Genomic DNA, 27,378 nt, shown 5'->3' with positions numbered 1-27,378 from the left:
TACATTTACTGACTCTAGCTTCCAGCATCTGCAGTCTTTACTGTCTCCAAGTCACTGAAAACCATACTGCAAAGTGCCTTCTAAGGAAGCCCACCTTGAAGAAGATTTTGTCTTCTCTCCAAAGAGAGGTTAGTCAGTCTCTCTCCCAGTGCAACCCCCTGGTTATCTCCTGTGCCCTGAAGATCTTCGACCACATTCCGAAGAAATCCCGCTACTACAGCCACGTCTTCTTCCTCAGTGCCTATCTATGCAGCCAGCTTATCCTCCATGGACTCCAAATAATGTTCACACCATCACAATATGGACCCAAGCGTGACAACTGTTACCTGCAGCACCTCCAGAAGTGGTTCTCCCTGCGGATTCTCAGCTCCACGCTCACAGCCATATAGCAGCACCTTTTCTCCCTGCACCCAGCTCAGAGCTTTTCCTTCCCAGACCTACAGGAGTCCTCTATACTGTTCTTCATCCTCAGGAGGATCCACACCCTCAACAAACATTTTTTCTCCACCCAATCTTGACAAACGGTTTCAGTCCATAACGTTGACTTTCCTGATCCTCTGATGCTTTCTGACCAGCTGTGCTTTTCCAGCTCCACATTTATTAACCAAGTGCTTGACTGTAAATAAGCAGCGGCAGTTCTGCTCTTCCTGCCCCTGAGGAGTTCAACAGTAGGGCAAGTTTTAAAATTTACTTGGTCCTGTGCTGTTCTGGTCAAACAATACAGGATTTGCCCAGAATGGATAGCGTTAAAATGTTGCTGCAGATCTGTATCACTGTGGGTAATTGTACAGCGGTTAAAATTGAGGAAGGTTGAAAGCAGCATCCCAGTTTTTAAGGATGGTAACTCCTCTTCTGATCACTGATCATTTCTTGCCCCCGTATGTGTGAGGAAGAAGTTTGAAATCAAATCAATGAGTCTTGAGTTTAAAGAATGAAGTTAAAGGAAATGGAACCCTTTAGGAAGCAATGTTGTGAGTGGACAGCTGGTAAACTACGGGGAATGTTTTATGGGGGTCGGAGCAATGCGGGCCCTTATGATGAGTGAGACGGTGGCAGAGTTTTGACAAGTGACACAGCGAGACTCTCACCAAGCAGGGGCAACATGCCAATTGATGGTCATTGTTGACTAATATCACAATGCAACACTTTAATATTCCTGCTCCCATCTTACCAAATGCGGCAAAGAAGCTTGATGTCAGGAAACCTTGACAAGGAAACAGAACGAGCTCTGGCTGACTTCCGTGCTGGACACCAGGTGTAAACATCCTCAGTGCACACTTGGAGGATACCAGCCACATTACAACCCTTGTCCACAGACACTGACATCCGACCTGTGCCAGCACTAAGATCCCCAGTCCACTTATAGCACCTTTCTGCACTTCAATGCTGTGTCACAGAACATACCGATATTTATTAGCGCGGGCACTGTGGACACATACCCAGTTCCTGTACTGGACCAGGCTGCATCTTTGGGCCCTTCGCTCAATCTATTAGCAGTCATTCGCTCTGAACCTACCTGGATGTTCATCCAATGCCTTCTTGAGCTTTTCTCTCTCAGCCAGAAATGCCATGCTCATCTCACTGCTGTCGTGCCTCACTGCTTGGTGTGTGAAAATCCAGGAAGCCTGTCGAAGCTGTCTGAAGGCCTTGGCCAGGGGTTCCAGCTCTCAATGGGTCAACCACAGTCTCCGATACCAGCCCAGGCTCCTGCTTGGGGCAGTCAGAGTCAGGATCATCTCCACGTAAGGGGAGAGGAGCCAAAAAATAAACCACCCGTCCTAACTCTTTCTGCCCCAGTTTGGGCTGTTACCTCCTGGAAGGAGATAGAGGCAGGTATTGCATGAAATGAAAGTGGGTAGCACAGCTGGTACTTTTGGTGCAGGTGAAGAGGTGTCCCGAGTGAGCAGGCAGTGCAGAGGGTAAGCAGGGTTAATGATGTCAGGGGCTGGGGTTGACGAGAGTGAGAGAGGGAAGATGTTGCAGGCAGAAGTGGGAGTGGCAAGAGGTGGGTACGGTAACAGAGATAGAGTGAGTGTGAGGCATCGGAGAGAAGACGGTGGCACTTACATTGGCCTGTGCCCTAGAGCTCTGGACATTCCTCTAGATGGCTAAGAATGCACTGACCCAGGTGGCAAAGGCTGGCGTGGTCTGGTGTCGTAGCCTTCACTGCCAGTCCTGCCCACATTGGCATGACCCCAGCCAGCAGGACCACCAGGTGCTTGCCCACAAAATGGGGTCCAAATTTGCCCCCGTCTGCCATGTCTGGGGTAAATGCAGGGCAGCTCCAGGCCTTTTCAGGGTGCACTATGGGATTTTAAAGATGGCATCAGAATCAGGAATGCCAGTGAATTGTGGGTTATCCACCTCTGGGAAAAATATGTGGTTGGTTGGAGTGGAAATTGGACATGACGGATGCCATGAGGGGGGTGGTAGGTAGTTAATGGGGCGAGATTGGTAAGACAGGGCTAGAAAACCCATTGGGCAATGAGTTCCCCTCCAAATATATGACCCAATTCAGAATTAGCCATAAAAATAGGAATATTCACCTTCACACCTTTTTAATGATACATTGCTACACGATCAGACATGAAGACATTTATACTGACAGTTCCTGAGAATTAATTGTTCGCAGATTTATAATTCTTGAACTGACTGGAAGAGAAGGCTTTGCAATTAGGGTACCTGTGACAGGACAAACTCTAAGGATACCAGCATTCAGCAAAAGGAATCGATTTCTTTAAATAACACCCACTTTTGTCTCATGATGAAACTTGCAAAAGCCTGGGAGAAATTGCTGATGAAACAAGGAGCTGTGTGTCGTGAACAGTTGGTAAGATAAATACCAAGAGAAAGTGACTGCAATTAAACAGGGAGCTGCTGTGAGTCCTGCACAGAAGGAGGGTGTTTGCTGGATACACTCCCAGGATAAAGATGTCTGGAGTATCGGTAGAAAGTGCTGGAGCAACTTAGCACAAGTGGACAAAGAAAGCAGAGTGAATGTTTTGAGCCCAATACGACTGGACACATTCAGTTCTGAAGAAGAGTCATATTAGACTCAAAACACAAACTGTGTTTCTCTGACTACTGCCAGACCTGCTGAGTTTCTCCAGCATTCTCTGTTTTCTTTCAGATTGCCAGCATCCACAGTATTTTGCTTTTAATTAAAGTTGGCTGAAATTATCCGACAGCAGAAGATAGGAGCACTTTCCCCTTTATGCTCTGATTAACGTTGATTTACTGGGATGCATGAAGCATGTCATTAACAGTGCTTTAATTTATAAAATGTTTACCATTGTGTCAGATCATCCTGAGATGCTTTGCAGCAAATGAAGTACAATGCATGCTTAAGAGTATTCGTTGCAAGTGCCAGCCAATTTGCAAACAGCAGAGTCCCACAGGTAAATATGTTCTGGAAATGTTTTAGGGATTTTGGCTGGCAAATAAATGTTGAACCAGACGATGAGGGAGAACCTCTCAGCTGTTGTTAAATGCTAACAGGATATTTGTGAGCAAACAAGGCATCAGTTGAACAGCTCATCCAAAAGATGTATACTTTAAGGAATCAGGACACGCTTATATAACAATGGGGAAGCAAGCTGGAAACCTGGTGCTGTCTCTTGTCCCCAGTCTGTGCTAAACTACATTATATTGATTTTTTTTTTACTGACTGGAAGAGGGAATCCGGGAGCCTCATTTACTTCATAAACAGAAAATTACCGGAGACTAAATTTCATCAGGTCACATTCATCTGTCACTTCCTTGCTGCACAGAAATTACTTGCAAATTGGGCACATAGCAAACATGATCAGGTATTTCCTTTCTATGTAACCTGTGAAAGCACATCAAACATTTCCACTAATTGCGGCACAAGGCAAGATGACTTTTAGAAGTACATTTTTATTTTCATTTGCGATGCCAAGAGTGCAAGGGCATTAGGGTTGAATCAAATGTGCAAAGCATCTTGGAACTTCATGAGGTGAGCTCTTAAGATCTATTATGAACTCACTGTTGGATTCACTATGAGATCACAATTGATCTCCTATATATGAAAATTATCTTTGGAACAATGAACTGTGCAGTCTTGTCCATGACCAACCTTGAACAGGGATTGCATACACCTCTGTCTTGGAATAAAAACACACTTTCTAAACTAGGCTGCGATAAGTGTGTAAGTGAACAATTGTTTTGAACACGTACTTTCTGAAAAGTGCGATTTCTGGGAATTTTCACAATAACATTGAATTTTGTGTTTATCATGGTATGTTCAAGTAGCCTGCCTTCATTGCTCAGACCTTTGAGTATAGTAGATGGGACGTCACGTTGGCGTTGTACAGGATGTTGATAAAGCCTCTTCTAGAGTACTGTGTCCAGGGATGGTTGCCCTGTTATAGGGAGGATATGATTAAGCTGGAGAGGGTTCAGATGAGATTTACCATGATGTTGCTGGGTATGGAGGGTTTGAGTTATAAAAATAGGCTGGATAGGCTGCAACTTTTTTCACTGGAGCTTGGGCAGTTCAGAGGTGACCTTATAGAGATTTATAATATCATGAGGGGTACAGAAAAGGTGAATGGCAGGTGTCTTTTCCATAGGGCGGGGAATTTCAAGACTAGGGGATATATTTTTAAATGAGAGGAGAAGGATTTAGAAAAGACATGAGGGCAATTTTTTTTAAAAATGCGATTTGTGTGTGGAATGAACGTCCTGAGGAAGTGGTGGATACGGGTCCAATTACAGCATTTAAAAGACATTTGGATAAGTACATGAGTAAGAAATGTTTGGAGGGATATGGACCATGTGCGGGCAAGTGGGACTAGTTTGGTTTGGGATTATGGTCGGCATGGACTGGTTGGAACGAAGGATCTGTTTCTGTGTTGTATGACTCAAAATCATTACAAAATATGACCGCTTTGCTAACAACTGAATAGGTGTATTATAGAGAAAGGCTTTAAACTCTGTCAGATAAACTATAACTTGAAAGGAGACAGACAGAAGGATTCATTTCCAAAAGAAACTTGAGATTTCACACTTGGGAATTATAGGTTGTGATGCTTCTGTGTGGAGAATACATCACTCATATTTCCAACAGTCGTTTCCAGACTGTGGCTTGAAAATAAAATTTTTCATATTTATTTCTAACAAAAAAACCCAACTACTCATTTCTCTCAGCAGAAGTCAGCCAATTGGAACAACCACCGTGGATAAGGTGACTAAACCCATTGAATCAAAGACACCAAATTAACACAACACACAATGGATGAAGACTATGCTGAATGTACCACTCCTGCCCTCCCACACACAAAAAATGAAGACAAGTATTTGGAAATCTCTTCTAATCAGAAAACAATATTAGGTTTGTACAACAGACAGTTGTGTTTTGTTTTATCCAAGAAAAACAGTGGTTAGCACTGCTGCCTCACAGCATCATGGACCCTGGTTCAATTCCAGCCTCGGGTGACTATCAGTTTGGAGTTTACACATTCTCCCTGTGCTGTGTGGGTTTCCCCTGGGATCTCCGGTTTCCTCCCACAGTCCAAAGATGCGCAAGTTAGCTGGATTGACCATGCTAAATTACCCCATAGTGTCCAGGGATGTGCGAGCTAGGTGGGTGAGCCATTGGAAATATAGGGTTACAGGGCTAGGGTAGGGAGATGGATCTAGGTGGGATGCTCTTGAGAGGGGTGGTTTTGATCCAAAGGGCCGAGTGGTCTGCCTCCACATTGTAGCGATTCTATGATTCCTCTCTATTCCCTCGCTGTATGCTTTCCCCTTGAGACAGTATTTTCCTTCAGCTACTCTGTAGTTTGCGTCGAATCAGTGGTCTGTGCTGATACAGCTACCTCCCACTGAATATTTACGTGTAGGTGATCCAGCATGACTTTGCCCAGATGTAGGAATTGTTACAAATTTATAGTTTCAATGTCTTCCAACAATGACATGTGTGACTGCTGTAACTTTAAAATATTATTTTGTCCTTCTTTTTGAAGAAAACATTGTAAGGCAAAGGTGAAGAGCTAGCTAGTTAAAACTAAATAAAAACTGAGGAAGGGTCACCGGACCAGAAGTGTTAACTCTGTTTCTACCTTCACAGATGCTGCCAGACCTGCTGAGCTTTTCCAGCAACTTTGTTTTTTTGTAGCTAGCTAGTTAAGACCACTTGAGTAAACAGCTTGGGAGGCCTTGAGTTGTTTTTTTTTAACTACCCTGAATGGCTACCTGTCACAGATCAGGATTCCTGAGTAACATCAGAAGCTATTGAGGTCTCAACAGAGTTAGAAGCTCCAGTGAATGTCTCCTGGCTGCTATTCTCTCTGAATTTTCTCGATTCTTTTTCCCCTTATGGATGAGAGAACTGCGTGTGAGGATCTGTGTCTGAATTTGCCTTTTTTTTTGCCAATGGATGTGTTTATAATGTACTATATTGGAAAAGTTAATTAGCAATAGTTACTGTATCTACTATTCGGTTGAGTTTTCAAGTAGAGTTGTTATTCTAAATTCTTCTTTCTTTGGTTGCATTTTAACTACAGAGTTTAAATAAATTGTGTTTTGCTCAACGTCGAGTAGTTGACCAGTCGCATAACATCTGGAACAGACACTTTATTTTTGCCTGTAAAATAAGAAAAAGCTAGGGTCTAGGCTATCTTTGTAAAATATTTTGAAGGGGTTTGGTTTGGCTCATAACATGTGACCTGCTAGTCCATTGTTCAATTGCCTGTTTCACACTTTGAATTCTTTTTGTCATATCAAGGTAGAAAGGGTGGGGGATGGGAATCCAGCATCAATATTCTACACCTGATGCTGGAAACATTGCTGTTGGGGACAAAAATTCAGTTGAAACTGTTCCACGAAGTCACATTGTACTTGGGGGATGTCTTTCGTTGTTGGAACCACATGGTTACCACTGAGAAATGACAAGACACATAAATATTTCACATAGCTCCCCGGCGACCAATCCCCTGAACCAATGAGTAAGTTGCCATGTAAAAGTGATATCGCAATCAAAGGGCCAGTGAGCTTCTGGTGAATGCCCTGTCTGTACTCTGTTCATCTGTTAATTTTACCATAGATGGAAAGAAAATGTTGAACATCAGTACATAAAATGTACATATTTACATTGCAATTTTAACATCAAAAACCTTCCAAGGGAATTCAAAGACATGCAAGTGAAAAATTAACTTGTGTGATAATGTGGGCAAGGGTTGTCACGATTGTTTGAGGGAAAGCTGTTTGTTACAGTTTAAATGTAATCAAAATTGCAGTACTAAGGGCAATCTAACCCAACGGTGCTGTTCTTTACTTAGATTTACTCAATAATGGACCTAGAGATTGTTTTAAATATCGTATTATGTCCCCCAAATGGAAAACCGATATTGTCACTTTCCATTACAGATCTGGATGCTATTTTCAATTTTGAACAATCAAAGATTCAGAAAAACCACAGCTTCGAAAAGCCAAGGTGCCCGAATAAAAGGATGCCATCAAAACACCCGATACATCTGCATGAAATGGAGGTAGATTTTACACTCACAGAATGTAACAAATTGCTTATTAAGAAAATCATTGATCTTAACAATACTTAACAGAGTGCATTCATATAAATCCATAGCCCATCCATCTGTCTTCACGACCAGAAGACATCGCTATATGATCTAAAAGTCAAACCAATATGTTTCCTAAGTGTGTGCTAATCTCTCGGATCAACAGGTTATTTATTAAAACCCAATTTGAACCCAATTCGGTCACCACAATTCCAATTGTGAAGGGGCCCATTCCCTCTGTGACATCTGGTTCTGTCCTATGAAATCCAACAAGTCATCATCCTCCCTTCTCATGGCACCTTCTTGTGCAACTGCAGGAGGTACAGCACCTGCCCCTTTTACCTCCTCTCTCTTCATTGTCCAAGATCCAAATATTCCTTCCAAGGGAGGCACTTCTTTCAATGTAGTCTATTGTATTTGCTGTTGTGTGGTCTCCTGTATGCTGAGGAGATAAAAACACAGATCAGGTGACCACTTTGCAAAACATCTCTGCTCTGGTTGCAAGAATGCCTCTGACATTCCGGTTGCTTGCCATTTCAAAACATCATCTTGTTCTCATGCAGGCATTTCAGTTCTGGGCCTGCTGTAGTGTTCCAGTGAAGCCCAACACAAGTTGGAGGAACAGCACCTCAACTTCCACTTCACCACTGTACTGCCCAATTAGTAACAATTGGGGGAATGTAGTCTGTGACACCTCTAAATTCCCTCTCCTTTAACCTTTCCTCAACATTCCCTCTCTCCCACTTGACCCTCTGCACTTTATCAACATCTTAAAACCAAGAAATTTCCACCTCTCTTCAGTTCCAAAAAGTCATGTTGGACTTGAAATTTTACTTCTGTTTCTCTCTCTCTGCAGTTGCGGCCAGACCTGCTGAGTTCCTCCAGCACTTTCTGATTTTATTTCAGATCTCCAGCTTCTGTAGTATTTTGTTTTTGTTTTGTCGTGCTAACCATACTAACTGTATAGCACTGACATCCGCACCCCAGCATCAGTAGGACTCCTGATCTTGTTGTAGCTCCTGATCTTAATACCTGCAAAGTCATTAACCTCAACAGGGTGAAAAACGCTGCTTCCAGAGCGCTTTTGGTGCAGTGGTAGTGTCCTGATCTCTGAGCCAGGAGACCAGGGTTCCAGTCCCACTTGCTCCAGAGGTGTGTCGTAACATCTCTGAACAGGTTGATGAGAGACATATACTAAAAGTCTGTTTATGGTTGCAGAATTCTGAATCAAATCTCTTAAATACATATGATACAGAAGAAAACAGACTTTGTGCCTATCACGATTATACTAATAAGACATGAATGGTAAAAAAAAAGCTTTCTTTTAAAACAATTAACATTGTTCTGCTTTGCTTCAACCTGAAGACCATCTTAGCGGAAGAATTTGCACAAGACAAGACTGAAAACTTCAAGCCAGGAAGTAGCAAAGTAGAAAACTTCAAACCAGATGAATCTGGATATCGATATTTGAAGATAGGTGGGATGAGAGTCTTGCCTGTGCCTGTTTCTGGGCCAATGTTCTGGCCTGAAAAAAATAAATAAGCTGTGAATAAGAACTTGTGCAGAATCTTGCTGTAATTTCAGCATGTGTATGGTGTGCAATTTGTTGGTTTCGTCAGTACCATGTCTGTGTGTTATTAACCTTCTTTCACCCTTGGGAGATTGGTGAATAGGACCATAAACTAGGCCCCGAATTGCTCTGTTAGCTGGATTTTCTTGCTCACCTGTCAATTCCTATGTTTTCAAGGTTAAGCAAGGTTCCCTTGAGGTAGCTCAGCTGTGCAGTAATCTGGGGTACCCCAAACAAGCCATGATTAAGTCATGCCCTTTATAAGGAACAGTCGCCAGCACATACCACAAAACAAAAAAGACAGGGATCTTAGCTTGTAAGTTGCTGAAGTGTGAAGTGCTAACAGCGATAAGACCATAAGAAATGGGAATAGGAGTAGGCAGTTTGGCCTGGTGAGCTGCTCTGCGATTCAGTAGGGTCATGGCTGATCCGACATTCTCAATGCAAGGACAAAGCAATTTTTTTAGGCTTAGTTTACGATGAATTCAGCATCAGTAAGGGGAAAACATTGGATTGAGAGAAATAGAGATCCAAGAAATAATAAGGAAAATTTTAAACTCAACATTTTAAAGCCTATCAATTGATTGCCTATATTAATGAGGATCTAGAGTTTCAATTCCCTTTCTGGGATTGAATGGCATTGCAGGTACATAATTCTCACAACCAAGTTATTTAAGCTGTTGAGTAGCTGCCCTAACTTGTAGCAGATCGTTTAATCGGTAACTAATATGAAAATGTGACAGCCTCATGAAACTCACAAGGAAATTAACGGTGGGGGGGGGTGTCATTTTGTGAAACAAAGTTTACTCACAGATCACCTTCGCCGTGCCTCATGTTGTTGGACAATTTTCACCATTGGTCTTTGAAAGGCAGATTTTTTTAAAAAGAACAGCCTGAGGTAGTTTCACTTAAGACCATGGCACGGTGGCCAAGTGGTTAGCACTGCTGCCTCACATCACCATGGACCCGTATTCAATTCCAGCCTCAGGTGACTGTGTGGAATTGACACATTCCCCCCATGTCTGTGTGGGTTTCCACCACGTGCTCCGGTTTCCTGCCACAGTCCAAAGATGTGCAGGTTTCGGTGGATTGGCCATGCTAAATTGCTCATGGTGTCCAGGGATGTGCAGGCCAGGTGGGTTAGCCATGGGAAATGCAGTGTTACTGGGATAGGGTGGGATGCTCTTCGGATTGTCGCTGTGAACTCGATGGGCCAAAGGGCCTGTCTACACACTGTAAAGATTCTATGAAAATCAATGATTGTACCAGCTGTAAATGTGGTTCTTTGAGTTTTCAGAGTACACATATCATTGCAAAGAGGTCAGAGAGGAAGGTTGTTATGAGGAACATGTAGATGGGACAGATTTATATATCCAGAAGGACGACAGCTGATATATGGCAACACCACCACCTTCAAGTTCTCTTCCAGGCCACTCATCGTTCTGACTTGGAAATATATATATCCAGAAGGACGACAGCTGATATATGGCAACACCACCACCTTCAAGTTCTCTTCCAGGCCACTCATCGTTCTGACTTGGAAATATATTGCCATTCCTTCACTGTCATTGGGTCAAAATCCTGGAATTCCCTCCCTAATGGCATTGTAGGTCAACCCACTGCAGGAGGACTACAGCGGTTCAAGAAGGCAGCTCACCACCACCTTCTCAAGGGCAGCTAGGGATGGGCAAGAAATGCTGGCCAGCCAGTGATGCCCACATCCCGCAAACGAATAAGTGAAGATGATAAGGATGCTGTGCTTCTTAAGATGAGAGGAAACTCTCTTGTATTCATCAATTTTCACGTGGTATTGTTCACTCTGAATCGAGCAGCCCCAAGAAATAAACCCATTCAGATAATTAAGAGGCAGAAAGAAAACGTTTCTTCATGTGGAGAATCCAGAACAAGGGCTTAACCTTAAAATTGAAGTTTGGCAATTCAAGAGTAACATCAAGGTGCACTTCTTCCTCACAGTGGGTAGTGAAAATCTGAAACTATTTTCCCCATCAAAATTGCTCCTGCTTTTGCCCTCAACTGAAAATTTCAAAACTGGGATTGATAGATTCTCTTTAGACAAGGATATTAATGGTTACAGAAACAAAGCAGGTAGGTTGGAGTTTAAGATACAGATCAGCTATGATCAAAATGAATGGTCAAACAGGTTCAAGGTACTGAATGATCTACGATTCCTTTATTTCCAAAAGGAAAATTGAAATATAATGGGGCTATAAGGTCAAATCTTGGATTTTGTCTGCAGTGGACCTTGCATCTTCAAGATCCAAACATCATCGAAGTCTCAGCAAACTTATAGTTGGAAGTGGAGTGAAGCAATGTTAAACACTGCTCACAATTGCTACACATTTTCAATGCTCTTGCCTCTTTAAGTTGAAACAGAGGATTGAAGGACCTGCTCCAAATCCTGCTGGACAACAAGCTAGGTTGGCTTGGTTGCTATGGGAACAGTGAGGCCCAGATTGATTACTGGGAAGGGGCAAGATACTGGTAAGGTCAATAATAGGTGGCATCAGCATTGATTCTCGATCAACCTTTAGCCTTAGAGGCAGGTACTATAATGTCAGGTTTTATAAAGGTCTACTTAATTCCAAAAATAGATGGAGTTGGTGTCTCGAGGTCGAGCCAATTAATTGGCATTTTGGACCAGGTTTATGTGGTTCACATTACAAGGGAGGAATTGGTAGAGGTGATAGAGGTCTCATGCTGGAGAGGGAAAAATGAATAGACGAAGGAATTGCAGATCTGCTAACGCGGCCTCTTGGAAAATTGCGAAAAGTTTGGGGACAATACAGCACATAATGTAGCAATGATTTTCTTTTGCCAGATTTGATTTATTATTGTCACATGAACCTAAGCACAGGGAAAAGTTTTGTTTTGCATGCAGTACAGGCAGATCGTTACCACACAAATTGCATTAGGATAATAGAACAGAGCGAGGAACAGCTGCAGAGAAGGTGCACAAACAGCGAGGTCAACATTAAATTTAAAATTTGAGACGTCCATTCAGATGTCTAATAACAGCAGGGAAGAAGCTGTTCTTGAATCTGTTGGTACTTGTCTTTAAGCTTTTGTATCTTCTGCCTGATGGAAGAGGTTGGAAGAGATTATAACCACAGTCGGACAGGTCGTTGATTATTTTGGCTGCTCCAAGGCAGCAAGAATTATAGATGGAGTCAATGGATGGACGTTTGGCTTGCATGTTGGACTGGACTGTGTTCACAACTGTCTGTCGTTTCTTACAGACCTTACAATCTTATGATCTCTTCTTACGATCAATCAAGGACAATCAAGTTGGATTTGTTTAGGGCAGATTGTGTCTGATGAACTTACATGAATGCTTTGAAGAAGGTTAATTTAAGTAGCACAAATTATATTGTAATTTAGTACTTGTAATGATATCTGTAGTTTTGCAAAGATAAGGCAGGCTGAGCAGAAAATTAAAAGCCTATGGGATCCAAGGGAAGTTGACAAAAAAAGAACAAAGTCAATCCAAACTTCACTTAGTGGCAGGAAATAAAGTGTGATGCTTTTTTGTGACTGAAAGGCTGTTTCCCATGTGGATTCACAGGCCTCAGCACTAGGCATGTCGCTTTTGAAAGGATATGTCTACGAGTTGGATTTATATGTAGGGAATGCAATTAAGATATTTGCGGGAGATACACATGGCTGTAGTCTTTGATGGTGGTGGAGAAATCGATGGACTGCAGGAAGATATAATTGGACAGATTGAGGGGCTAGAAAATTGGCAAAAAGAAATTTAATCCAGACAAATGAGATAACACATTTAAAGAGAGTACAAAAGGCAAGTGCATACAAATAAACGGATTCTGAGAAAAGTAGACACTTTGGAGTGCAGATACACAGATCCCTGGAGGTAACAGAATAAGGAGTTTAAGAAGACAAACTTGATACTTTTCTTTATTAGCCAAAGCATAGAATAAATCAACAGGCAAGTTATGATGCAACTGCATAAAACACTGGTCAGACGTCTAGATAGAGCACTGAGTTCTGGTCACAGCATTACAGGAAGTGTGTAATCCTTTTGAACATTTGACAGGATTGGAGAATTTTTAATTCTGAGAAAAGATGGATTGGTGGAAACAAATAGACCAAAAATGCAAAAGAAACTCAGCAGGTCTGACAGCATCTGTAGACAGAGAAAAACAGTTAATGGTTTGAGTCTGATTTGACTCTTCTTCAGAACTTAAATTACAGCTTCCACAGTATTTTGCTTTTATTTGACAACACATTAGTTTGTTCATATGCTCTGGAAATGGTGAGTAAAACAATAATTATTGTCCCAAGAATTTTTTAAGAACTCCATAACATAGAATTCCATCCCAGATGTCAGCTGCTTTCCTTCCACGTAGAATGGAAAATTGAACACAATTGTACAATATGCCCTGCTGGGACTCGTCACAAAGGTTCATAATGTATTATTGTTGTGGGCTCTAAAGTAGAGGAAAATGGATTTTAGTTTTTCAGTGATCAGAAAGTCATTTTTAACTTTGAGATCAAACAGCATTTAAGTTACGTGATCTCAGCAAAATATTCAGCAAGCTGCCTACAAAGATGGTGGCTAAATATGTTTGCTAACTGGTGTTTTAGGGCCTCCAGGGAGAAAGACAGAGATGGCCAGAAGCAGGTTCATGTCACCAAGCAGTCAGGGCTGGGGTGAAGTCTTACGTTGCCCACAAACTCCAGAAGTCTGTGGAGGTGTGCGTGAGGAAGGTATTCTACAAGGCTGTAGAAGTATGAGTTTACAGACAAAAACAGAAGTTGTTGGAAAAGCTCAGCAGGTCTGGCAGCGTCTGTGAAGAAAAATCAGAGTTAACGTTTCAGGTCCGGTGACCCTTCCTCAGAACTGATGGTATCTAGCGAGATGTTGGTTTATATGCAGAGTAAAGGGTGGGGGGAGGATGTAAGGAGTAAATAATAGGTGGGGATAGGGTCCGAAGAGAGAAGAACAGTTGGACATACAAAGGAGTTGCTAACGATCAGGCTGGGATGGTGAATAGCTGTTAATGGGGACTGTTAGTGACTAACAACAGGGGGTGTGTAATGGCAGGCTATGTGGTTACAAGGCCTGGTTTGTGGGGTAGAGGCCTAGGACATGGGAGATTTCAGGCCCTAAAATTATTGAACTCGATATTGAGTCCGGAGGGCTGCAGGGTCCCCAAGCGGAAAATGAGGTGTTGTTCTTCCAGCTTGCGTTGAGCTTCACTGGAACACTGCAGCAAGCCAGAGACAGAGATGTTGGCCAGGGAACAGGGTGTCGTGTTAACTTGGCAGGCAACTGGATGTTCAGGGTCATTTTTGTGGTCAGAACATAGATGGGTCACTCAGTCTATGCTATGTTTCCCCAGTGTAGAGGAGACCACATTGTGAACAGTGAATGCAGTAAACTAGATTGTGGGAAGTGCAGCTTCACCTGGAAGGTATATTTGTGCCCTTGGATACTGAGGAGGGAGGAAGTAAATGGACAGGTGTTACAGCTTTGGCAATTGCAGGGGAAGGTGCCATGGGGCTGTCAGTGGGGTGGGATGGGAGTGTTGAGAGTGAAGGAAGAATGGGCCATGGTATCACGGAGGGAACGGTCCCTGGAGAAGGCGGACAAGGGAGGGGAAGGGAATATGTGTCTGGTGGTGACATCTTGCTGGAGGTGGTGGACCTGGGTCGGACCCAGTTGAGGGCCAGACAATGGTGGTGGGGAATTCTTGGTTGAGGAAGAAAGTGGACATTCTGGAGACCCCCTTGTTGAAGTTGGCCTCATTGGAACATATGCAATGAAGACAGAGGAATTGGGAGAGGTGAATGGAATCTTTACAGGAAGCAGGGTGTGAGGATGTATAGTCCAGGTAGCTGTGGGAGTAAATTGGTTTATAGTGGATATTAGTGACCAGTCTATCCCCAGAAATGGAAACAGAGATGTCAAGGAAGGGGAGGGAGGAGTCAGAGATAGACCAGGTGAAAGTGATGGCAGGGTGGAAATTGGAAGCAAAATCGATGAACTTTTCCAATTCTGGATGAGAAATGGAAGCAGCATCGATGATATCATCGATATATAGAAGAAAGAGTTGTGGGTGAGAGCTGGACTAGGAGGTTAGACAATCCATGTTATTCAGGAACAATGATCTATGTTGGCAGATTGTTTTAAGGGTCTCAGGGAGAGACATTGACTGAAGAATGTGGCATTGAGTGAGAGCACAGAGATTTGCAGAAAGGAAGCTGATGCCAGCTGTGCCATTTGAGCAAGAAGCTTTAATGTGGAAACAGAGGTACTCTTCACTGAGGTTTAAGTGTCTATAACGTTATTGTCATCTATACTCTCTCTTTATGAAGTTCAAGTTTTAGTTTTACATTCCATTTTCCTTCTGCTAATTTGCCAATTCGTTTTCTTTTTTAATCTCTCTTTTCATTCTCAACCCATTCCATTTCTGTTTGACTATTTCCCATCGTTCCAATTGTCTTTGATTTTAATTCACTATGCTTTCCATTTTCTCTGTCTTTTTCATACAATTCACGCTCTTTTAACAAAACTCAACTATTTCTAGCATTAACACATCAAGTTCAGGTTTCCCTCCTTTGAACTCTAAATGCTAGGTAGTCAGAGATCCTGCATTTATTTCTGGCTCCAGTTTGTCCATTAACTCTTAGTTTAACCTTGGTCAAATATTTCAAATAAACCACCATTACATCTCCTACTCCTGGAAAAGTCTTAGCAACAGTCAAAGCCATTTTAAAATTCCCACTATATACTTCATTACAATGCTCATGTTTCTTTGCTCAATACCCCCACATCCTCACTTTAAAAGATTCTTCAATTCAAGGAAATTTGATCTCACAAAAAGCCCCCATTTTGTTATATACCAGCTGATGATGATACTGGACAAACCAGATCCCAGAAGAAAACCTGACTTGACAGACCGTAAGTTTCATGTTACTTTGAGTGGCAGAAGGAACACCCTGAATTATTTCCTGACTGTACTGTGACTAGATCTCAGACGCATAGATTGGACAGGAAGAGTCTATACAAAAAGGGTATGCAGGGAAGTTCAGTCAACTAACATTATTTTCGAAGAAGTAAAACGAAAGACGATGCAGCTGATGATGTTTGGCCCATTTTCTTTATTCTAAATGCAACAAATGGATCCCAAGTTGAGAGGACTGTATCGGACAGCTTATTCAGAAAGAAATTGAAACAGAACCAGTACCCGAGTGCTTATTATGCTAATAATGAAATACAGAACACCTCAAATACCAGCCAGTATCACACAAATTACTACAGTTCCTTTGATGTAGAATAGTGTGGCACATGCAATACAATCTTTCTTCTGCATACGATTCATCCATAATGTAATACCTGATACTCTAGCAGTGCCTCCTCAAGAAATCTCAAGAGCAACTAAGGGTGGATACCAAATGCTATTTAATATCTATCCCTATCACAAGAAAGAATTTTAATCATCCCTTAACAGCCAGAAACCAGGGAAATTATAATGAAAACAAAGAGATAGTGGAAGAACCAAACACATATGCTGGCTGTGTTTTCACAAAAGAGGGCACCAATAACCTCCCAGAAATGTTAAGGAACCAAGGGTCCAATGAGACTGCAGACTTGAACGTAATCAGTATTAAGAGGAAAATAGTAGTAGGGAATTTAATAGGACGAAGGCTAAAAAGTCACCAGAACCTGACAGCCTACATCTGAGAGTGCTAGAGAAAGTGGCCCTAGAAATATTGGAGGCATTGGTGGTCATCTTCCAAAACTATATAGAATCTGCAACACTTCTGTCAGATTAGGTGGTGTCAAATGTAAGCCTCACTATTTAAAAAGGGAGGGAGCAATTTATAAACCACTTAGACTAACATCAGTCATCAGGGAAAATGCTTGAGACTATGATAAAAGGCTAAGTAACAGAACATTTGGAAAGCATTAACGAGTTTGAACAATATCAGTATGAATTTATGTAAGACAAATAACGCCGAGCTAATGTACTGGAGTTTTGGTGGCTGTAACTAGCATAACTGATGGGAAAGAACCAGTGGATATTGTGTACTTGGATTTTCAGAATGCTTTTGATAAGGTTCCTCAAGAGGTTAGTGCACAAAATAAAAGCACACGGGATTGGGTGAAATATATTGGCGTTACAAATTGGTTGAAAGACATGAAACAGACTGGAAATAAATGGGTCTTTTTCCAAGTGGCAGGTAGTGATTAGTGGGATGTTGCTTGGGTCCAGCTATTCATGATACACGTAAATGACATGGATGAAAGAGCCAAATGGAACATTTCCAAATTTGCTGATGACACAAACTGGGCAGGATTGAAAATTTTGAGGATGCAGCAAGGAGGCTCAAGGTGATTTACATAAGTTGGGTGAGTGGGCAAACACGGCAGAGGTAGTGCATTGCCGGATGCAAAGTTTTACACTTTGGTGTGAAAAACTAAAAAGTGGAGTATTATTCAAATGGTGGCATACTGGGAAGTGTGGATGTGCAAAGGGATCCGGGCATTCTTATACATCTGTCAATGAAAGTTGACAGGCAGCAAGCAATTAGGAAGGCAAATGACATATTAGCCTTCACTGCAAGAGGATTGCAGTTCATATGTAGGGATGTCTTTCTGCAGACACAGGGCCTTGCTGAGACCACACATGGAGTACTGTTTGCATTTTTAGTCTCTCCATCTAAGGAAGGATATACTTCCAGCAGAGTTTCAATAGGCTGATAGAGAGATGGAAGGACTGTCCTATAAGCAGAGATTGGTTCGACTGGGCCTGTATTCACTAGAGTTTAGGAGGAATGAGAGGGATCTGATTTAAACATATAAAATTCTAACAGAGCTGGACAGTCAGGGGCAGTCTCAGGATATGGAGTAGATCATTTAGGTCTGAGATGACTAAGAATTTCTTCAGAGTAGTGAAGCTGTGGAGGCCCAGTCCCTGAATATATTGGAGGAAAATAAGATATTTTTAGAAGCAAATTACTGCCGATACTGGAATCTATACTGACAACAAAAAAATGCTGGAGATCAGTGGGTCGGGCAGCTTCCACAGAGAGAAGGCAAGATAATGTTTCAAGTCTAGAGTGCCTCTTCAGGACAGCTCTGATGAACAGTCATCTAGACTTGAAACATTAGTTTGCCTTCTCTCTATGGAAGCTGCCTGACCCACTGTGATCTCCAGCAATTCTTGTTTTCAACACATTTTTAGATAATAAAGGCATCAAGGGACAAGGGGAGAAAGCAGACATATGGCTTGGAGAGAGACAACATTGAATGGTAGAACAGGCTTGAAGTGCTGAATTGCCTAATCCTGCTCCTAGTTTTTAAGAAGAGATTTTGGGCATTCTCGGAGACACAAGAGTAACATCCTCCATGCCTCCATGAGTCTGAGAAAGGGAGCCTTATTGTTTCTGACTGGATCATCTTCTAGTAACCTCAGGTGAACTGACTGAGCAGCAATTCTTGCTTTGAAAGCTGTTGCTTTAAGCCAGCTCTCGGAGTAATCAAAAATAGTAAAGGCCTTTGGGTATGATGCATCTGGAGAAGATGCTTTGAAAACTACTTTATCGAAGTATGTTATGGGTCAGAAAACCTCCTTATTGTCAAAGAAATTCTTCATAAATTCTCAGCCTCCAGTCAACAGCTCATTCACTATTAAGTGGTAGGTACCAGATTGCAGCTGTGTTACTTCTTTCTTTGGTTAATTAGGCAGGAATTCATTGAAACCAAAACGAAGGTCCAGCAGAGTGCAACTGCTTTGCACAACAAGGCATTTCAAAAACAAAATATCATGCAAACTTCACCCCTTTCACTTTCTCAGCAATGGCACTTCGTGACAGCAATTTGACTCTGAAATGCTCAGAATTATGATTAAAAATAAAACAAAGACTGAAAATACTGAAATAAAAACAAATGTTGGAAATACACAGCATGGCCATCAGCATCTTAAAGCAGAAAAATACAGGTTAAATTTTAGGTGTTGACATTTCTTCTTCAAAAACCAAACCCAGTTGTAGTTAACATGGAAAAATATGTTGTGCCAAAATAAATAGGAATTTCAGTCTTTAGTTTTGTATAGTTTCACTCCAGATGACAAATTTAATCAACCGCCCATAAACGAGCATCAGACACTCCAACAACCAGCTCCAGATCAAATGCAGCGCTGCTGGGTAAATTGATTCATAATTGTAAAAAGATTGGTCGTCAGCATTTGTCAGCCTGAATGGAACTTAATTGGTATATTTGAATGGTTAACGTACATCAGAATTAATTTGATAAATCATGCAGTAATACATAAACAGCAGAATTTTTAAGGGGGAGAGCATTTATTTAAAATTTAACTTTGAAGAGTGATTTTGAAGGTGAGACTTAGCCGTCATGGAACTCTGATCATCTTCAATGTAGTCGTTATGTACTATCAAGAGATGTACTTGATTACAGACATATCAATGTATGTCCATTCAAGATAGTTAAGTTTCACTGTACTGATGTTGAGAAATGTTAATTCTCCATCTTTGACTTATTACGGTCTTCCAAGTGTTACTAAAACGGCCGATTCTTTGTATCCCTTCTTTTCTTAAAGTTTTGGGGATAAGCTATTCTCAAACAAGTTCTGACTTACAATACTCCTGTTTCAAACATTTCAACATCAAAACCCAGAAGAAGACTAAAATGAAAGAATCAAAGTCTTTAGAGACTCTTTTTGAGCAATCTCTATGATACTGAAGCAAAAACAATTTAGATGTCATGCAATCACCAGTAATGGCCCAGAAACTTGTTTTAGGGAGCAACAGAAAGACTTGCATCAGTTCACTTCAAGTACAATTACAGAGACTTCCAGTGGGTTTATTAGCAGAGATTTCTACTCTTTGGATATCCAGTTGATTTCAGCTTTATAAGGGACCAGTAACACGTGTTAACACAGCAAGCAGAAGGATGCCTTCAACCAATCAACTTGAAAAACTCTAACATATGGCAAAGCAAGCAGCAATAAACAGAAATTTTAAATTACATTTAAATAATTGTATGACAAGTGAAAATTAGAGATACATACATAGGATTAAGGGAAAGACATAAAAAGACCAGAACACAAAATTATATAAAAAATTATTCTAATTTTATTTTATAAATCCAACTTGAAATTTCATCCACAGGAACTAGATTCCACATTTGTGAAATGTATTTTCAGAGAGGTTGTTCTGCAGTGATTATGCTTACTACACCATTTAAAAACTCAAACTTGCTCCTGATTGAACAAGACTAAAGTTTTTCCATCGGTATTTAGTGTGAGAATAGTAGATCACAAGGGAATCATTACAGCACAGACGGAGAAAATTCAGCCCATTGAGTCAATCATCAGTTTTGTGAAAAGCAGTCTAATCAGTCCTATTGTTTGGTCTACCCTGCAGCCCTGCAAGTTTATGATCCTCAAGTCCCATCCAAGTGCGTCTTGAAATCACTGATGACCTCCACTCCTGCCACCCTTGTAAACAGCAAGTTTCAGGTGACTACCACTTGCTACATATAAATATCTTCCTCACGTTCCCCAAAAATCCCCAAGTTCACATCTTAAAACAAATTTCAATGCAGAGTCCACCCGAGAAGACTGCAACAGCAACCTTATGGAAGAACACAGTATCACCAACATCAACATCACTACGGCTAAAGTTGCTGTCAATGTTACTCAGTAATACTGAGTGCCAACAGGCTCACTGTTATCAGCGTGGCAAAACCAGGGCCAAATTCTGCAAAAATACCTCTGCACAATTCACCAATGTGACACATATGAATTTAGGAAAATGGACACAATAAGTAATTTCAGTGATGTCCCTCAGAGATATGTAGTCCTTCTAGCTTGCAGGCAATTTCATAAGCATAACTGGATTAGAGAGAGACAGCTATATGAATTGGATCATTCAGGTAGCGTATGTCAAGGATTTCATCCACAGCAAGGATTGCAATCGACACTGAAGTTGTGTAGGACCCTCATAACATACGTAACATATATATGCAACAACATTTACAACAGAAAAGCAAAAGAACAGTTAAAAACAATATCTAATGTTTTTCATTCGCCTAGGGCCAAGATTCCAATTCTGTCCGATTATACAAGTGATTGTTTATGGTTGGTTTGAAAATATGACCATGAGTAGAATATGGAACAAGTGATATTGGAGTCTTAGTTTCTCCATGCAATTTAGTGACCTTCATCTTCACAATCCACAGAAAAGTAAAGAAACCAAAGTATTATTGTGGTAGACACGAAGATGAAGTACATTAACTTTATACAATAATAACGTTTTATTTAGATATTACTTGAAGGGACTGCAGGATCGTCTACCTCAGTGTGATTCATGTGTTTGCCCTAAATGTTGACACATTCCAGATTTCACTGCAAAATCTGAACGACAAAAGGTGAAATACTGTGAAATGTTCCTCTTGGATAATATTTATCTAATTACAAAAGATGCACAAATTCAAGTGCTGTCTAGCAATTTCAGGAAGAGTGGAAAACCAAATAAAGGACCTCTGTTAAGAAGCAATTTTAAGGCTGTTGGACAACTTAATACAATCCAGGTGATGTGCAATATGATATTTTAATGACAATATATAAATTGACATCAAAATAAAACTTTATCTAGAAGTACTGTATTTCTTGAAAATGAAAGTAAATAAATAAAATACAAAGTTTAATTAAACAATGCTTCAGAACAAGATCACATAATAGCAAAATAGCTCTGAATGTGGCCACCAGCGATCCACTTGTGTACTTTGCTGAACCCGTTGCCACCTTGATTAGAATTAATATGCACTTTTTTAAAAAAATGCTATTCAAAGCTTCAACTTTCATGATGTAAACCTGTCTATATTTTTTGAGATGAGTTATCTTCCAAAACTTTTTTGTCATGATAAAATCATTACATCTTCCAGTGACCCCAATCCCTCACATCCTGATTTGGTAGCTTGATCTCCCAATACTCAAAGTAAAAAATAAGGAAAAGCAAAAACTCTTCAGTTAGTGCAACCTCCAGGAGCTTGATGCCATTCAAGTCAATTGAAAAATGTTATATATTGTTGGTTCATATATATTTCATAAGTCCGTTGAGGTAAGTTTTTTCATTACTCTACGCTGGGCTAAACTCGAAGCAGCAACTGGCTCCAACACTGGACGAAGCGTCTTGTGGTTCAGTGCAGAATATGTAGCAGCCATGGCACCCTGTGGATAAGGATAGGCCTTCATTACAAAATACAACAGTGGATTATCACTACTTCATTTAGATGTTCTAAACTAAAGAGTGTATTTTTTACTACACAATCTTGAAAATAGCCATTTATAATTGTATGAACTTGCACTGAAAGATAGGACTCTTCACTGGTTCAGTGCATTCATCTTTCCCAGTTTAATCTTTTACCAGAATACTCAAGTAAGACGGTAAAACAAGTAAAAGATGAGTTGTGCAAGATTTCATAACCCTTCCACAGGCTAAATATATTTTTGCTCAGTGATAATACTTACTTTTACCAAATGAGGTGCATCCTGTCGGTTTAGCTGGAAATGTGGTAACTGATCCCGGCAAGCAATCCAGGGATGCTTGAGCACTTGCTCAGCTGTGAATCGTTGATGGGGATCAACATGAAGCATACTGGATAATAAATCCTGGATTTCAGAATTAAATGAAAATAGTAAATGATGGGGTATAACAAATAAAATCACTCTTGCAAACTAACTGCAAAGTAGATAGTTTAAAAAATTGCAGATTAATTTATAGGCAACGCTGCTGCTAAAAAAAAAACTTTATAACACACTAATTTAAATTTGATTCAAGCTGAGTATATGAGATTCCTTCTCTGACAAAACTGGGAGAGGAATAATTTGAGAGCGAGGAGCACCATGTACTCTGTTTAAACAGTTGTCCTATCTATAGTACTTACCCACTACTGAACTATTCCCCATTTGCATTAAATCCAGATCAATATTCCAACTGTCTACCAATAGCTTGCTACAGAATTAAACCATACAAGTGGCTTAACACCTAAAGTGTGTGCACTGTCTCATTAAAAGAACCAGCCAAACACACCCCGACATTCTCCCATAACTTATGAACGCTCCCTTAAAGTATATATCCATTCCAAAAAGACAATACCATTCTGCTTGGCACAACCACCTTTTTAAGTGATACATTCCAGTCAAAACATGGTCCATAAGAAAATCACATCACCTCTGGTCATTTTTATCAATCATCTAAACTCTGCATTCTCTGATTACTGATCTTTTGATAACTGGAAACAACTTCTTATTTATTCTATCAAAACAATTCATGAAGTTGAGCAGCTAGATCTGATCTCCTCAAACACATCTACCTCAAGGAGCACAAGCCCAGCTTCTTCATGTATCTGCAGTCCCTCATCTCTGGTATCACTTGAGGAAATCTATTCTGTATACTCTCTAAGGCATCGACACGTTTATCAGTGGTGCCTTCAATTGAACACAGAACTCAAGCTGAGGTCATATCAGTGCTCTATAAAAAGATTAGCCTCCTTGTTTTACTTCGCAGCTCTGTTTTGAAATTAAAGGTCTTTAACAGCATTATTTTGCCATCTTCAAAGATTTGTGTACACAAACTCCCACATTTCAGTGCTCCTATACCCTATTTTAAATTGTGCCATTGCATTTATCTCATCTGTCCTCATTCTTGCATTTCACATTTCAAATGCTTGAATGCCATCTGCCATGCATCTGAAAGGTAAAGTCACTATAGCTCCTGTGGACCATTGAGTTGCTCTCCTATGAGAGAGAGATGACTGATGGTGAGTCTAACTTGAGGGTCACCACACCTTGTGCAAGTTTGAGAAGGCTAGGCCTTCATGATAGCTCAGCTAATAAAGGAACTTTACTCCCATTATTGGCATCACCCGGCAAAACAAACCAGCTGTCCTGCCAACTGAGCTAACCAACCAGTAACGCCCTGAAGTAGTGTCTCTTCAGTCGCAAAATTAACATGGAAAGTTTGGATGGAGTGGGAATGTGGAGGGGATATTTCACAATCTGATGTCTTCAGATTGGAAAAGTCCTTCAGACTGAGAACTTACTACAAGGCAAGTTTCCTCAGTGATTTATGTCAATACGAAAAGAAAAGTTCTATATTAATCAAACAATGTTATCCCAAAAGGAAATACTCCAAATGTGAAATGCAAGAATGAAGAGAGATGAGATAAATTCAATGACACAATTTTAAATAGGGTATAGAAGTACTGAAATGTGGGAGGTTGTGCACACAAATCTTTGAAGATGGCAGAACAATGCTGTTAAAGACCTTTAGCTTCAAAATAGAGGTGCAAAGTAAAACAAGGAGGTTAATCTTTTTATAGGGCACTGATATGACCTCAGCTTGAGTTCTGTGTTCAATTGAAGGCACCACTGATAAGCGTGTGAATGGTGCTGTTAGGCTCAACAGTATAGAATGGTGGTCTATGTAATGGTGCTATGGGTGCAAAGAAGAAAATTGCTTCTCTTCCAATATCGTTATCACTTATCTTGTCTTCAATTTGTTTACGAGATAACCATTTCAATACCCATTCAAAGAGAAAAGCTGGTCAGTTAACCAACAATAATACCAACAGATTACATTTGCTCAACCTTATTTCTGAAATATTATGTCATACTTGCAAGCAAATTTTCTTAACTTGAAATGGTTACTACAAACACTTATTTTACCTTAGCTGCATCTGAAACTGTATCCCAGTTGCCTCCGCTCAGTGAGAATTTGCCACTTCCTATTCGCAATAAAATTTCTTCTGCAGTATCATTTGGTCCATTGGCAAAAGGAGTATAACTAGTACGAGACAAAATGGATCAGTAAATCATGTACACTGACCTTTTCTTGTAACAGCACTGAATACAGTTCTACAGATGTTGATGGCCCTTTCATCAGTGGCCACATTTCACATCTGAGCCTAGTGCAGCCTACAAGTCACATTGCAGCTGAACCTGACCATGAGCTCATCTCATTCGACACCCACAACATGCACTTGCTGAGCAGTAGGAAACGCGACCAATTATTCTCTCCTCAATCAAGGACCAGCTGCAGCCCTCCAAATACCACTGCAGTTTGCAGAGTGATTGCAAAAGCCTGCTTGGTGTGGCTAATTTTGTACGTCATAGTCCAGCCATCAAGAGAAGCAAAATCATTTACTTCTCTATGTACAATTCCCCAAAACAGTTTGAAATGGTAAAGGCAAAACACTAATCAAGAGCACCAATAAAGCCCAAATTCATTTGCAGGGGACATGGGAGTTAGGGTTCAGGATTCAGGAAACAAGTGTGATAGTTATGGCAATTTTGATAATGTATTTTCAACAAGAACTCTCCACTTCTTTGAAGAAGACGTGCATTTGCTGTGATCTGCCCTATGATTGTACGACATCAAGACTTAATAACACTTTTTTTAAAAAATGAAAAGACGACTTGTCCACCCGTTGCACTTACAAATTGAGTGAGCAGTACAAAGATGTGGACAAATTTGTAAAAGTAGTCCTATACTCACTGTTACAATTTGCAAAGATTGAAATAATTGCTGCTGTTTAATGCAAATAAAGCTCATTGGTCATGTTTCACGATAAAATATAAGTAGCACTGAATGGCTCTAAGTGTTCAAAATTATGTTTAAACAGATGTGAAAGCTGATACTGGCAGCCTGTCCTTCAATACATTTACTAAATGGATTGAAGAAATCCACTCACCAGGCAATACTGAAAACAGATACAAATGGGTCAGAAATTATGCCATAATATTTGACAAATAAAGACAATGTAATTATATAGCGTACTTTTATTATTATAATTTAGATGTTAAGCAATATAAAATAAACAAATCATGCTCAAGTCACACTGAAACAGTAAATACAGAAACATGATGCAAGCGAATTAACTATCTGTTCATTAATACTGGTAACAATAATTTCCAACTTACTTATACACACACATCTCTGCAAGATTACCTGCTGAGCCACACAACCCACTGACCAGATCAATTCATTTTTAAAGGGAGTAATGAGTGGATAATTTACTGAAGTAACAAGCTCCTTGTCTGAAAGCAATGCTTAAAAATCAACCAAGGATGCAAAGGCTATGACAAAAATATAACTTTGGAAAAGTAACGCTGCATAATAGCTGTTCGTCTGACACCAACAATTTTACAGAAAGCAAAAAAATCTTCAGTGAGTACTGAATTTGGGGGGAGAGAGAGCGAGCGAACGAGAGAGAGAGAGAAAAAAAGAGACTTGGACTGGATCATAGCATGCTCAAATATCACTCAAGATTCAAACTCCCAAAATCTTCTTGGTGTATTTTAGCTTGGATTTTGTCCACATTTTACAGATTGGAAAAGCTAACTAATGTGGTATTCAGATTAAATTATTCAGTCCTTACATGAACCTCTCAGTTTTCTTTGCAAGTTTATAATTTACAAATTTGCTGATGACACCACTGCAGTGGGTCAGATATCAAACAACGACGAGACAAAGTATATGAAAGAGATAGATATCTTAGTAGCAAAACAACAATCTCTCCCTCGATGTCAGAAAAATGAAAAAGCTGGTCATCAACTTCAGGAAGCAGAGTGAAGATCATACCCCTGTCTGAATCAATGGTGCTGAGGTGGAGGTGGTTGAGAGCTTCAGGTTCCTAAGAATAAATGTCACCAACGATCTATCCTGGTGCATCCATATACACACTCGTCAAGAAAGCACACCATTGCCTCTACTTCCTCAAAAGGCTAAGGAAATTCGGCAAGCCCACAACGACTCATACCAATTTTTATAGATGCACCATAAAAGCATCCTTCTGGATGCATCACAGCTTGGTATGGCATCTGCTCTGCCCAAGACTGCAAGAAATTACAGAGAGTTGTGAATGTAGCCTAGTCCATCACAAAAATCAGCCTTTCTTCCACTGGCTCCGTCTACACTTCCCACTGCCTTGGGAAAGCAGCCAACATAATCAAAGATCCCTCCCACCCTGGTTATAGTCTCTTCCACTCTCTTCCATCAGGCAGAAGATAGAAACATTTGAAAACACGTACCAACAGATTTGGAATGAATAGTAATGGAACAAGAACAGCTTCTTTCCCAGTGTCATGAATGGACCTCTTATATATTAGAGTTGATCTTTCTCTGCACCTTCTCTGTAGCCATAACACTATATTCTGCATTCTGTTCTATTACCCTGATGTACTTATGCAAGGTATGATT

At 40.6% G+C, this 27,378-nt stretch overlaps 1 protein-coding gene across 2 annotated transcripts in view; it reads right to left on the bottom strand.

The window, feature by feature from the left end:
* Nucleotides 1–20,224: 20,224 nt before the first annotated feature.
* The window catches only part of LOC109923192 (ribosomal protein S6 kinase alpha-6), a 59,127-nt gene continuing 51,973 nt past the window's right edge, over nt 20,225–27,378 (bottom strand). For both annotated transcript variants that reach the window (XM_020523236.2, XM_020523244.2), the window contains 3 exons: nt 24,846–24,963; nt 22,647–22,787; nt 20,225–22,346 (listed from right to left, as the gene is read on the bottom strand). In XM_020523236.2, the coding sequence (XP_020378825.1) occupies nt 22,221–22,346; nt 22,647–22,787; nt 24,846–24,963 (385 nt within the window). In that variant the 3' untranslated portion in view covers nt 20,225–22,220. The remainder of the gene's footprint in view (nt 22,347–22,646; nt 22,788–24,845; nt 24,964–27,378) is intronic.

This window comes from Rhincodon typus, chromosome 14 (genome assembly GCF_021869965.1).
Source record: "Rhincodon typus isolate 14 chromosome 14, sRhiTyp1.1, whole genome shotgun sequence".
Lineage (NCBI taxonomy): Eukaryota > Metazoa > Chordata > Chondrichthyes > Orectolobiformes > Rhincodontidae > Rhincodon > Rhincodon typus.
Note: the sequence above shows the minus strand (reverse complement) of the source record. Positions and strands in the feature narration are given on the sequence as shown.